This window comes from Lagopus leucura, unplaced genomic scaffold (genome assembly GCF_019238085.1).
Source record: "Lagopus leucura isolate 7727_CA_CO unplaced genomic scaffold, USGS_WTPT01 Super-Scaffold_100001, whole genome shotgun sequence".
Classification (NCBI taxonomy): domain Eukaryota; kingdom Metazoa; phylum Chordata; class Aves; order Galliformes; family Phasianidae; genus Lagopus; species Lagopus leucura.
The window spans coordinates 90,397,065-90,411,137 of record NW_024962262.1 but is presented as its reverse complement, the minus strand read 5'-3'; the positions used below and the strand labels follow the sequence as shown (position 1 = coordinate 90,411,137).

The following is a 14,073-nucleotide window of genomic DNA, read 5'->3' as shown; positions in this document are numbered from 1 at the left end:
CTGCCCCCAAGTCAGAAAGAAGGTCAGAGGCCTGTGCAAGGAGGCATGACCTTAGTGAAATCCCATTGCTAGTAAGCACACAGCACCCTGATGTGACCAGAAACAAATGAGCAGTCTTGGGAGCTCTGTTTTAAACAGAAGAATAAAAAAGATCTGATAGTACAAAATGTAGGTTGTTTTTTTTTGTTTTTATTTTTGTGGGGTTTTTTGTGTGTGTGTGGGACTGGCCAAAGAGTGGAAGGCCCTTAACCATCTTGTGCTGTATTTTACTGTTGCAGCTGCAGTTTGCTCCTACTCCAGTCTTCAGGCTTGGTTTGCACTCTTGGCCCTGCACATTTGCTTTGCATCTAACAGCGTGTTCTCAGGAATGGAAAGTGTTCAAGTGATGGCCTTGTCACGTAACAGGCTCTGAGTTATGTAATCCAATATTTCATGGGGTTTTAAAACTACCAGGGCATAGAAGAGAAAGCACTAAATGAAATGCTCGTGGAAGACAACAGTAAATCAGGTCATCTATTAAATTTTTCATCTCTAGTTTTTTCAAGCCCAGGAGCATCCTGAGCAGTATAAATCTGAGAATTTGTGGTTTTAAAATAAGGAAATAATGGATGAGGAGGCCATTATGAGACAGGTAAACAAGCAGCTGTACATTTTTCTCCTTATTTTATTTTTTTTCCAAGGCTGTAGAAGGAGTTTTTCTGGTAATGCTGACTGTGAATCCTTCTTAGGTTTGTCAGCCTCCTTTCATTTCCAGCTGATCGCAATTCATTTGCCAAATGGGAGCTGTTTCTTAGCAGAGCTGATGCAACTCAGACTGGAGTGCAGTGATTTTGTTTAACAAGGAATAAACCTGTGCAAATGACATCTGAAGAAGAATCTCTTCTCTTTCCTCTCTTCCCTTTTCCTCCCACCACTGCAGTGGTACAATCAAAATTAAACCTCCGTACATGGGCGTAGCTCCCTTGCTATTGCTGGAGGCATGCTGACTCACACCCACAGAAAGCACAACCTCTGTGCTTTACAGTATAGTTACTAATTTTCAGTGATCCTCCCTTATTTTTAGTGGCTCAAGTTATTTTCTTGGCATGATATCTGGTAGCCTAATATATAGCACAGATAATGGTAACACTCTGCTGCCTGCTTTCTCTTCCTTGGCTTTCCATCTTATTTTCCCTGTACTGTAACTTTTTTGAGCACTTGGGCAGGCTGGAGGAGAAATTACTTTTCATGCTGTAAACCTGCTAGCATCATGCTGCAGAACAGGGAGGAAAAAAGGTTCTGCTTCTGCTTCATGTTTAAAAATAAATGAAATGTGTAGTAAATTGTGAAATGTGTATGCCCTTCGTCTAACAGGGCATATGATGAAGCCCTTCTGTTTACATTGCTAACTATCGGGAGCTGGGATGCTTGCTGTAGTTTGGGGTGATGCAGGCTGGGTGGAATAAAGCTGAGTCTGTGGGGTGAACCGCACAGGGCTGAGAAAACACGCCTGAGAGCAGTCTGCAGATGGGCGAGATAAACAGATCCCCCAGCTGCAACGGAGGAGGCAGGCCTCTTTAATGGCTCTTAGCAACGCCCCTGCTCTGACCCTCCTCATATGTGAGGAAAATCAAATCAATACACTGTTCTTCAAACCACGATGCTGCAGCAGCAGCAGCAGCAGCAGGGCATTGTGGCAGCCTCTGTCTCTTAAATCCATTGACGCTTTTCAGGTTGCTGATCTGGATATCCATCCCTGCATCTCTGCTGAAGAAGAACCCGACTGCATCTCAAAAGGATTCCTGGAGCTCCCATGTATAACCTTCTTACTGGCAAGCGTTAGGTAGGCAATTTTAAAGCGTTTCTGGATTTGCAGGCAGCTTGTAACATCGATCGGAGAACTCTATTATATTCTCTGCAATCAGAGCAGAAGCCGCTCTCTGAAACCTACTCTGCTTTAAATCTTCATTTTCACCTTCTGTTTTTGTTGTTGGGGTAAGGGAGGGTATTTCTGTTTTCCTTCTTTTCTTCTTTTTTAAAAAGCAAGAAATGTTGTGGCTGATGTATGCTTTTGGAAAATGATATTCCCCTGCTGATCCCTCCCCTGCTCTGCAGAACAGCTATAAGCAGTGCCATACAGTGACTTTCAGTGTTGATGAACATCTGCTCAACTGCCTAATGTATAGGGCAGGCTGCTCTGTCCTTTATTCTCTAATTTTCCGGTGTCTACCTAACAGCTGCGCACCAAGACCTTCCCTGCTAACCGAGTTCTGCTTTGGTTCCAGAAATGGCTAACAGAGGACCGAGCTATGGCTTAAGCCGAGAAGTTCAGGAAAAGATTGAACAGAAATATGACCCGGAATTAGAGTCTAGGCTGGCGAACTGGATTATCGTGCAGTGTGAGGAACAGATCGAACCCCCTCCTCCTGGAAGGCAGCATTTCCAGACCTGGCTGATGGATGGAACGGTGAGCTATCTGTTTAACTCTCTACTTGAGTATCTTTATGCGTGCAGTGAATTAGTGTATATTACTATGTGTCCTTGATTTCTGTCTCCATCCGGCGAAATTGGTCAGAGCTCATGGCCAGTGCAGTAAGAGGTGTCCTAGCATCTGACTGATTTCCTTTTGCTTGTGAATCCTAATCTCAGAAAATAATTATTCTGCTGGAGTCCTGGGATTAGTATGGTGCTTATGATTCTTATGAGTCATGCACATTATATATGGGTATGACTCATTCCTTCAGTGCCTTTCTTCATGCAGTTAAATGAGATCTGCTTTTAAAACTAGATGTATAATTTCTCTTTAAGAAATAGTATTTACAGAAAAACGAAAAAGGTGAACAGGTGTTGAAGAAGTGTTTTCTTCTTGTGAATCATTCTGTAGCTATAACAATTGTATCCTTTTGGTTTATTGAACAACAGGCAGATGCTGCTGTTTGCACAGAGCTGCAGAAATACGCTAATCATTGAATCTCTGCCAAAGTGACTTCAACAATATTTCAATTGACGTTGCTTATTTTTTTGGCTCGAGCATGTGGTTTCTTCTCTGTCAGTTGTTACATAACTTACCAGTGATTGCTTTGCTGCTTCTAGCAGATGAGGATTTATTGGGTCAGGCTATTGCCATCGGTTAATGAAAGCTCTAATACCTTTCTAATATACTTTGACTATCATCAATCTCTTGTTTGTTCCTGATAGAAGAAATTACATCCCTAACAGAAACTGTCTAGATTGAAAGCATTTTACAGCATCATTTCATGTGCAGAAATTTCTCTTAGTTTGGTGACTGCTTTCTCATTTTGTTTCTGTGTTTCTCTCTCAGCTGTTATGCAAGTTAATAAACAGTTTACATCCAAAGGGAAATGAACCCATTGCAAAGATCTCTGAATCAAAAATGGCTTTCAAGCAGATGGAACAAATTTCTCAGTTCTTAAAAGCTGCTGAAATCTACGGAGTAAGAACAACAGATATTTTCCAGACAGTGGATTTATGGGAAGGTAAAAATAATAAACTGGAAGTCAGCTTGCAGTCTTCATTTTACTCGGCTTTGATGTGTTGTAATAGTGCATTTTGTCTAAGGCATATTCTCTAATGTAATTATCTTTTGTTTCTGTTTGCCTTATCTCATTACCATGTTCTTCCCGCGGTGCATTATCTCCTCTGAGGGATTTATATTACCCTGAGGGCATAATGGAGTTTTTCCAAGCTTGTGTGTTATCCAAAAGCCCATCATTTTGACAGAAATCCATAGACCTAATAAAACAACTGCTCTCTATGCTAATTATTTCCAAGTAAAATAGCTTCTAAGAGCAAATAGGGGAAACCCTTATTTTGTGATGACGAGCTTTTATTACAGTTTTCAAATTATAAGCAAAGCTTAAATTAGATCCATAAAGTGCATTCCCAGGAGCATACATGCCTCTATAGAGCAGATGAGGGCTTCTTTATGATTAGAGAGAGCAGAGCTCACTGCTAATGTGTTAGCTGAGTATCTCTCTGCAACAATACAGTCTTGCCAGAAAAGTCACTATGGCAACAGCAAAAATCTGAGTGCCCTGTATATTCACCTGGAGGTGAATACACTCCTTCCCAGACATGAAGTGAACATTGTGTGTTGTAGCTGCCAAAAGTTGAGTCACTCGAGTGTTTGCATGGCTGCTTTTGCCACCTCTGTGGTGATGCGCTCTTCCTGGTGCTCTTGTGAAATGCACTGTGTATCTTGCATCTCTCAGGACAAAATGCAGGGACTCAAAGCAAAGACAGTGCCAGGGTAGTGAAAGGCAGGTGTGCAGAAAACTGGAAGGGTCAAAAATCTGTTGTGAAAATGAAACGGTGGAAGGAGAGTGATCTATTGAGAAAGCCAATCAGTATCATTTGTGTAGGAACACAGGTGGAGTGAAAACACTGAGATCTGTTTTCACAGGCTGTTGGGATATGTGGAAGAGATCACTTCTTTCAAGGACAGCTTCAGGCATGAAACACAGGGGAGCTCTTTGCAGATAGGATAGAATGGGAGGACGTACTGACAGACTGCATTACTAGGCTCTCAGGGTACTGGGCAGATCTCACCTTCGGACGCAAGAGCTGGGTTGTTTCTTCCAGGTCATTTTTTCATATTTTTTCCAATCTACCTTTAAATATTTTAAATAAAAGGGTTTTTACTTCCCTGGAGTAACACCCTCTTCCTCAGCCTAGCAGGCTGTTGAAAGGGAAGCTCCATCTATACTACAAGGGATGATATTAGCTCATTTCAGGTGCTTTTGGTTACAGGCTTCTGCATTTCATAACACTTTTGCATAATGCAAATAAAAGAACAGTATGTCAATCCTTACAATGAAAAGGACTTGGTTTTAAAGGTAGAGCTCCTAATTGTGCTGGCAATCTCTTCATTTTCTTTCTTTCACTCATCTCCATTCCTCAGCAGATGTAAGGGGAAAAACTTCCAGATCACAGAAAGTCAAAACACAACTTTCAGCCCAGGGGAGAGATGTACAGGACTTTTCTCCATGGTCATTTTAGGCCTTCTCAAAACTGATCTTTGTCTTTTCACTTCCCCATTCTCTTTCCATCCCTCATGCTGGTCATTAGAGTGCTGAAGTGAAGCAGCACTTGCAGGAGTAATCATGTGAGGGTTTCTTGCCTAACCGTAGCTCTGATCTCCAGCATCACTATTGTTTTGAGTCTGAAACATCAGAAATTTGACATTTGGGCTAGGCAGAAAGGACAGAATCTTTCATAATTACATAACTTCTACACTTCGGAAAATACTTCCAGGCCACAATGTGTTTAGAGAGGCAGCAAGCATCAACGTATGTTTACATGGAAAGAAAATTATGTGTGGTTGATAAAAGAGTTTGACTGTCTCTGATTATTTTCCAAGAGCTTTTTTTGCTTTGAGATTCTTAGTAATGATTGAAGAAAATGTTTTAGTACGCAATCTGCTGTTGGTTGTTTCAAACTCACTCAGTCCATCTGGTGTATTTCTCAACGGCGTCACCTCTCCTTTGGTCCTTCTTAAAAGAAGAGAAAGGTGAGCAGCCTTTCCTAGTCCATGCCCAAGAGAGCGTGTTTGCTGTTTTACAGATAGCTCCCTGCCATATTTCCAGAGAGGTAAGAGGCAGATGTAACTCTGTTTATAGCCCAGCCTGCACAAAGAAGTGTCTCGGGAATATGGTTCAGAGCAGTTCTCCTCTGTGGGTCTCAGCCCTTCCTTCTGGCCACACTTCCCCAGAGAGAAAGGGAGAGATGTGACCGAGCCCCCCGCCTCCTCTAATATGCCATGCCAAGATTCTCTACAGGGCTTACTGCAAAGGATGAGAGGTTAGATGCCACAAGATGAAGCACATCTGGGGTTTTCCCTGACTGAGTGGCCAATGCATGTGCGGGAGCACTGGGCCCCGCTTGCAGTTGCCCTGCAGCCTCTCCCCTTGCCACTGAGAAGGGAAGCAGAGCTGAGTGCAGAGCATAGGAGGGGCTGCCAGATGGTTCCACCCGGCTCAGCGGGATATATTGTGCTACCCGTCTTTTGTTTCTTTTCTTTTTCTATCTGTGTGTACGTGCTTGCTGTCGTTATTCAGCTCATTCACTTTTAAATCCTTTTTCCACATCTCTCCTCATCCCTGTTTGTTACCACGATGGGCATCCCAAGGAGGTTATTTGTGGCATCTGTGGAGGCATATGGTACATCTGCTGCTGTGGGGAGCTCCGAGCATCCCGCCCCACGCTGCTCCCTGTGTACGTGCCTGTGCAAGAGGCCGACCCTCAGCTGCCCTCCCTCAAGCAGGGACCATCTGACACAGTCTGGTTAACAAACACGGGCACGGGAGGATCCCGGATGGCTGACAATTTGTTTTCTGTACAAATGGTCCCCTGCAGAGAAGATTCCTGTAAACTGTAATGGCCTATGTGCCAGTCACAGCTGGAAGCCGCAAGTCATTTTCAGCTTTAGGGTGTCATCTTCACCTTAGCCAGTGCCTTATGCAGTGAGGTCTGTGTGAACCAGACCCCTGAGCTTCATCCACCTGTAATCAGGGTGATGCTTATACACTATGTGCTAAGCTCCTTTCCTGTGCACTCCTACTGGTCTACAGTGCTTTTCATTAACGCTATTCCATGGGAGGCATTTCTGGAGTCTGCTGTCATAGTCATATCTTGAGCATCACATGATTTTGTGAGGAACTTATTTCCCCATATGAAGAACTTGTGTTCAAAATTAGTTCCTTTAACTAGAAAGGTGATTTCAGGAAAAAGGAAGAATTGGAACAGAAGTGCGTGGGGAAGATTTCCAGGGCTTAGGATGCCTTGTGTTGGAGGACACCTCAAAGATCATCTAGTTCTGACCCCCTGCTGCGGGCAGCATTGCCAGCTGCTAAATCAGATTGCTCAGAGCCCTGTCCACCCTTGCCTTGAACACCTATTTCCATTTTCATTTCAGAAGAAAAAAAAAGGTATTTGAAACAAAATTTCCAAAAACTTAATCAGCTCACACCATTGCAAAGATATGTGGCAGCTCCTAGTGAAGTACTTGCTAGAGAGTTTTCTAAATGTCATTGTGTTTGAGTTGGGTAATCAGATAGAATTTGCCTGTTTCTATTTGCTTGCCTAATGTTCTCTGCTTTTTTCATGCCTAGTAGCCAAGTGCAGGGGAAGAAACAACAAAAAAAAAAGGAGTATCCTTCATTTTTTCAAAAACAAAACAAAAACACATAAAAAAACCCCCTCACTTGTTTCTTTTTTAATTAAGTGGAGAAATAAACAGAAGATGTTGATACAAAAGGAAAATTTACTTCCTACCTTAATTTTGGAAGGAAAGATCAGAGGAGTGGGTACTATTTTTTAAAATAAAAACAAATACTGACAACAGGAATAGCAACATCTTTTGGAAATGAGCCTTATATTTCAAGGTGCCATCTTGGAAAATTGGTGAATTCTCAAGCAGATGGAAAGCATACATCTAGGCAAGTAATTGACAAGTCCATCACCTCACAGTATAGATGGGAAATTATCCCCTGAGAAGCTTTTTCTCTCTGTTGTTTACGGAAGAACATTAACAAGTAGTGAAGACCAGGTACAGTAACTTTATTTGGCTAAAGGGGAGATGAGCACTGGCATTTTGAAATGAGGAATCAAGCGTGGTAAGGTAAAGAGGGAAACTGTAGAAAAATAATGTAAGTTAGGACTGGATGACAGCAACTGAAGAGCATCGACTTCTGACAGCCTGTGAAGGGAAGCCAGTAGGAAGGATTTGGGAAGTGATTTGATGGGTAACTTGGGAAAGGGTGGTGCAAGTTAATCTGCACGAGTCCTTTCCAGGACTGCCAGGTACTCTGTCAGCATGAGGACTGTCTGCAACTGCCAGTGCTTACATGATGGGATCAGTTTGCAGGTGAAGCAAAGAGGCACAGCACAGTTATTTGTCACATGGCTCTCCTTCAGCCATGTTTTACTGAGCACATTATCATTCTTTTTACGCCAAAGTGTTCTCTTAGCACAAAATTTAGAATGGCTTAAAATAGCAAGGGTGAATGCATTAAAATAGCTTTGAAACTTGAAAATTCCCAAATAGTTGAATTTTGCTTTAACACTGTTCCTTTGATAATCTTTTTCATAATCTCTTGCATGTCAGCACTTCAATTTGAGCAACTCTAAAATGGCACTTATAATGCTTCTAGTGTACTTTTTCAGAGTAGCCAAGGGAAGCAGTTAATGCATTGGATGAAGGCATTGATCAATGTGCCAAGCTATTTGTTATGTATTTCTTATATTGGTTTTGCTGTTTGCCTTTCCAGGGAAGGACATGGCAGCAGTGCAGAGAACCTTAATGGCTCTAGGCAGTTTGGCAGTCACCAAGGATGATGGATGCTACAAAGGGGATCCATCCTGGTTTCACAGGTAATGTCAAAGGCACAGTTTCCCAGAGCTGACTTTCATGGAAAGCTGGTATTATTGTCTGTTCTTGGCCTTCGAAGAAATTTACTGGGGAAGGAAAGGAAGAATCTTTGCAAAATGTCCTTGTAGTGAAGAGATTTCCTTTTTGGAGTCTAGACAAGGGGATCAAATATCCAACCAGGCAGCAGCACTTTCTGCCCTTCACTGGTTCCCAGCATATCAGCATCATTTGGCCTCTGCCTAACTACATCTCGTCAGCCAGAAGTTACACCAGGGCTGCTGAGAAGGAGCCCTGTAGGAGGGATGCAGTGCTTCCATGCTGCTGCCTTTTCTCAGGTAGTCCTCTTCCTCACATCTCTCCTGCCCTGGAGCTGGAAAAGTGCTATTGGTGCCAGGACTGAGCAGCACCTCACCCACGGCTGCAGCTCTGAGTTCCACCTGCAGGCACCCCTTTCTATTGAGCTGCCCTGCTTTGGACATATGGAGATCCTACTGGATTTCTTTCTTAGCCATTTTTTTTTTTCTTGTGGAGTACCACTTATCTGCAGAGAATTCTCTGTCTTGGAAAAGATGTTTATTTGCTCTAACACCCCGTTTGCCTTGGTTAGGGAGGCTGAGAAGAAGGGCAGAAAAAAAGGAAATCCTTCTACAGTAATGCCTCTTGCTCACAGACACTGTGTTGAAATGAGGTTCCTCTACCCAAAAGTATTTCTTATGCTAAAACAGCTGAGGCATGTTAACGAAAAGAGTGCTGGCTGCTGGTCATTGGTTTCCCTGAAATTTCTGATGATTAGTTGAGGATCAGCAAGCAAACTTTGCTTATCTTAAAGTTTGAAGTGGTTTAACAGAGGCTAAAGGAGACCTGAAGTTTAGGTGAGCAAGTGTCAACTCCTATACATTCTTCATGTGGCATTCATTTAAATTTACTTCATACAGACCACAAAGAGATTTTTACTTCCTGAATATAATAGGTTTTTAAATTCAAATCCAGTTACATGCTTTAATTTAAACCAGACATGAATTCACCATGACCCAGACAGGCTTATTTGTTTTATGTAACTATAACAAACTATAACAAATGGAAACAAATGAAAAATTAATTTTCATATCTGCTCTTAATTGTGGATGGAATAGTTTTCATTGGCGTACTTGAAGATCATCTCCCTCCTTCTTGACTGTCTGGGCTACATTGCCAGCCTGCGTCTGCTGCAGTCCCTGAAAGACTGTTTCATAGCTGCTGCCTTCAGGAAAACTGTTATTTCTATAAGGAGATAACATATGGCAGACTGGGAACTGCTTTCTGAGTAGCTTAACCACCCGTTCAGGCAGATCGAGTCCTCTCCCCATCACCCATCATTATTCATGAGTCAGAGCATTCAGACTGATTCTTAATCACCTTAAGATAAACTGAAAGATGTCAAGATTAAAAGGAACAAGAGTATCCACGTAGGGATCAGCAGTGATCAATACATCCCCACATATGGGCAAAGCTGCTTAGCTTTCCATATTCTGGGTCTTGCATACCTGCTCCCATTGGGCCTGCCTGCTATTTCACTGTGTGTCCTGGTGAGGCTCATGGATCCACTGCTGTTTGTTATCTGTGAGTTGGAAGCCTCTGGCTCTGGTGCAAAGTTGGCATGAAAAGTTAATAAGTCTGCACAGTGGCAGAGAAAGTGTTGTTGAGTGATAGCAAACAGGTCAAAGACAACTTGCAGCAGTGTGAGATGCTCCCACCTCCTTTTCTACAGCCTCTGTTATGCCTGCTTCCACCAGCCTAAAAGCAAATCACAAGTACCTGCTGTTATCTATAAGACTATCATATTCTAAGGGCAGCATTTATGATTGTAAAAATAACACCATGTGATCCAAACGATACAAGTAATCAACTTTTATTAGCATATCCTTGGTCTCTTTTTTAATTTTTTCTGTGCAGTTCTTATTTTTCTTTCCTAGTCATACTTACATATCAACTTCTTCCTCTGGATTCACTCCACAGCACAGCTGAAAAGTCCAAGGGGAAAAAAAGGTAGATCGTGTTTCTGGGATTTTAATTAAAATAGAGACAGTCACAGTGAACCTGAGATTCAATTACGTAATAGGAGTAGTTCCAAAAACATCCTCTCTCAGAGATACTGGCAGTGCTTTGCTGCCCGCGTAAGGGTTCTGGAAAATAAATTTTGCAGCAGTGAGATAGAATTGCTGTATGAGGTGCCCAAAACTCTGTGTGCCTGCCTCCAAAATGGCAGTTGGAAAAGTTGCAAAGATTAGTGCGGTGGTAAGGTACAAGATACAAGAGTGAAATGGCAAAAGGGATAAAGAGGGAGAGAACGCTCCCCTCATCTCCAGAGATCTAGGCTTACAGGGAAAACTCCACAAGGAAGGGATCTCCAACGAGAGATCCTTCCCCTCTGGCAGTCAGCTCTTAAATGAGGTGAATCTAAGAGAGGTGCAGCCAGGCTCCACCCCTTCTGGTCATACAGCTGAATTGCCTTCACTGACCTGGTCCTTTCCCCAGATGATCAGTCAGGTTCAGGCCGTGACTCAACAGTTCCCATACACATGCTTTCTGGGAAGAGCCTGTGGTAGGGTGCTATAAGCCCTCGTACTCATCTGCACATTGGCGTGGGATCCATTCTTGAGAGATCTGAAGTGCTCTTCTGGACCTGAGCTCAGCCACTGCACAGGATCAGATCCTCACAGAGGATTGTGTTGGTGACTTTCAGTCACAGCAGGCACCCAATCTAACATTCCCATCTTGTGATGGAGTGAGGAGAAAAGGGAATTATAATGTGTTGTCATATTGCTAGATAACCTGATCTCAGGACAAACAGACACAGATGGCAGAGAGATTGTACCTGGATGGGAGCTGGCTGAAAGCCTCCCTCCCTTTGAGACTGTAGGTTCTTGCCATTTATTTGGCAGTAACAGATTGATCCTTCTCCCTTCTAAGTGACTTGTTTTCCCCACCTTGTGTAAATGAAAGATTAATCAAGTACAAACTTTTTTGCTTCTTTTTTTTTTTTCCCCAGTGCTATTTTCAGGGAAAAGAGGCTCTTTTTAAGGTCCAACAAAGATTCATTGATCTGGATGGCTTTTGAGACTGCTAATGCCAAGCAAAAGTAGTCAGCATGTTTTGGCAGAAGATAAAGGACTGTCATACAGTTAAGACACAGGTGCAAAGGCCAAAGTCTATTGCTTTAGAGAAGAGAGATCTGGAAATGGCAACAGGGCAATTGTTCTGTCCTGCAGGCAACCATCATCCACACTTGTGAAAATGAGCAAGCCACTTTGCTGTCCCTTTGTTTCTCTGGGTACATTGCACTCACACTGACTCCACTGAGTTGAATGTATACCATTGCTGTAGACAGATATCAATTTGTACTACAGAACAGATAAGTATCTTAGTGATCAGCTCCTGTAGACTACAGCTTCTGAGAGCTATAGGACAAAATACAAAGTCTATCACAAGTGGTATACACAGAGCTACATAAATATTTTACCTATCATAGTTGCTGGGCAAGCTATGATCCTGAAGGTTGTGAGTAGGTGGTACAGTGAAAGACTGAAGTGGTGTGGGTTTGAAGAGAGCACTTCTAACTGCAGGAAAGCAATTAGCCCAGCCAGTATGGTCCATCCAGGAGGATGGTGCAAATTAAATACTGCAGTACAAGGGAGGAGCTGTTAACATGAGCCAATTTCAGATTGCTTTTCATAATCATCTGGACATATGCAGAATGTCTGTTGTTTTTTTGTATGCACCTGTACAGGAAAGCACAGCAGAATCGACGGGGGTTTTCAGAAGAGCAGCTTCGTCAGGGACAGAACGTAATAGGCCTTCAGATGGGCAGCAACAAAGGAGCCTCACAGTCGGGTATGACGGGCTATGGGATGCCAAGGCAGATTATCTAAAAGCACCTCTGTCTGTAGAGAAAACACTCCTGCAGCATGGTCTGTTCAGCAACAACAGAAAAAGAAAAAAAAAATTAAAATAAGCTCATTAGTTCTCTTTCTGCCTGTTTTTAATAGTTAGTGCTCTGAGGTGTGGGGTATTTTTTGTTTGGTTTGTTTTATTTGCAGCTACAGGAGTTCATCTAGGAACTTGGGTTTTCGTGGTGTTGTGTGTCAGTTCACAGCACATGCGCACTGCTGCCTCCTACTTTTCACTTCTGAACTATGCAAAGACAATTATTCTGTTTTAATTTATTTGCAAAGTGTTATCTTCCATATTTGTCTCACATTTCTCTTATATCTCAACCAGTAATCTCGTTCTTCAATTCAGTGATGACATTGTTTGATCTAAGAATAAAGACATTTAAACACATATTGGCCTCATTTTTTTGAAGGAAAGAACAGCAATTTGAACCTCTTATAGCATGGTACAATGCTGAGGAATGACATGTTTTGATGGCTCAGTCTTTCTTGCCTCTAACTCCATCCCAGCCAAAGTTGGTAAAACCAACAGTGAGTCTTCATGACAGCAATGCAATCCTCAGAGAGTTCTTCACTTTGAAAGGAAAATCTGTCAGAGGTGAAAACAGCTTTTACTTTGTGCTGATTGATGTTACATCAAACAAAACACTGCAAACTAAGGTGTGTTTTAAGCACTCAGAAGAAACAGAAGAGGTGTTCCAGAAAGCTCCAGACATTAATACCACTTGTTTGAATTCAAGGATTTTGTTATTCTCATCTCTGATGGAATGCAAACTGGACAAATAGTTGATTATGAGATAGTTTGCTGGAGAGCCAATAGAAGCACTGCTTGCTGGTGCACTCATCTGGCCACAGGAGCTCACCAGAGTAGTTCACCTGACCCTTAGTGCAGATTGCACATCACACATACATTCAGGGGCCACGCTATTTTCTCAGCAAGTTTCTTTCCTATTAAGAATTCACTTGCAAATCCCAATCAATTTTTTTTTTCCTCTCAGCAAGTAGGAAGGGAAATGGGATAACTTTGTGAGCTTTTAAAATTCATAACAGAATTCCAAAAAGGCCTGAAGACATAACATCTGGAAAGCTAATAACCTGTTGTGAGGGGCCTACACAGAAGTACTGGTGACTTCTGTTTGCCGCATGCTGCCCTGTGTGTGTCTGAACCTAGTGACCCCCAGTGGCAGCTAGTTGCCCACTAACTAGCCCTGGAGCCAGTGGCTCACACAATGACACCGCTTCAAAAATTTCTACTGGTGTGTAAACTGGGAGGGTGATTCTCCCATCCCAGATTAAGCTTCAGCCTACCTGTCAGGAATGTGAGAAAAATACCTACCCACTTAATTCAAGTTTTGGTGAAGCTTGATAAAGCACTGCAAAGCGTAACAAGTGAGAAATGATATAAAGGTCACCACATGAGCTTTGGGCTGAGCTAATCTATGGCAGCTGCTGTTAAAAAGGTCCTGCCCCCATTTGTAGATTCTCTTCAACAAACCAGGGCAATCTGGTTCTTCCACTCTGCTCTTGTCGAGCACTTTACTTTGGTGTTTGCTACCTGCTTAGAGTTATCTTCCTATTACTGAGGTGAAATAGCTCAGTACAGAGCAGGTGTTTGAAATGGTGTATTTAGGGCAAGATCTCAACCTGCAGCTGTAGTAGTTTAGCTTGGTGCAATTTATAACATATAACCTAACTTGCTCATAACATATAACCTAACTTGCACACTGGGCATATTATGCCTCCTTTTGTTAAGGCAACCTCATCTTGGAGAACACA

At 42.5% G+C, this 14,073-nt stretch overlaps 1 protein-coding gene across 1 annotated transcript; it reads left to right on the top strand.

Moving 5' to 3' along the window:
* The first annotated feature begins 1,638 nt into the window (after positions 1 to 1,638).
* Positions 1,639 to 12,688, top strand: TAGLN3 (transgelin 3). The gene is made up of 5 exons (XM_042867774.1): positions 1,639 to 1,822; positions 2,265 to 2,446; positions 3,302 to 3,476; positions 8,268 to 8,370; positions 12,135 to 12,688. The coding sequence occupies exons 2-5, from the start codon at positions 2,267 to 2,269 to the stop codon at positions 12,274 to 12,276; spliced, it is 600 nt and encodes a 199-aa protein (XP_042723708.1). The 5' UTR covers positions 1,639 to 1,822; positions 2,265 to 2,266; the 3' UTR covers positions 12,277 to 12,688.
* Positions 12,689 to 14,073: the final 1,385 nt, after the last annotated feature.

Bases quoted from the DNA above. Each gene is read 5' to 3' on its own strand.
- TAGLN3 (XM_042867774.1), top strand. From the start codon at position 2,267: ATGGCTAACAGAGGACCGAGCTATGGCTTAAGCCGAGAAGTTCAGGAA. The intron at 2,447-3,301 runs GTGAGCTATCTG...TTTCTCTCTCAG, and splicing joins CCTGGCTGATGGATGGAACG to CTGTTATGCAAGTTAATAAA. The intron at 8,371-12,134 runs GTAATGTCAAAG...GCACCTGTACAG, and splicing joins GATCCATCCTGGTTTCACAG to GAAAGCACAGCAGAATCGAC.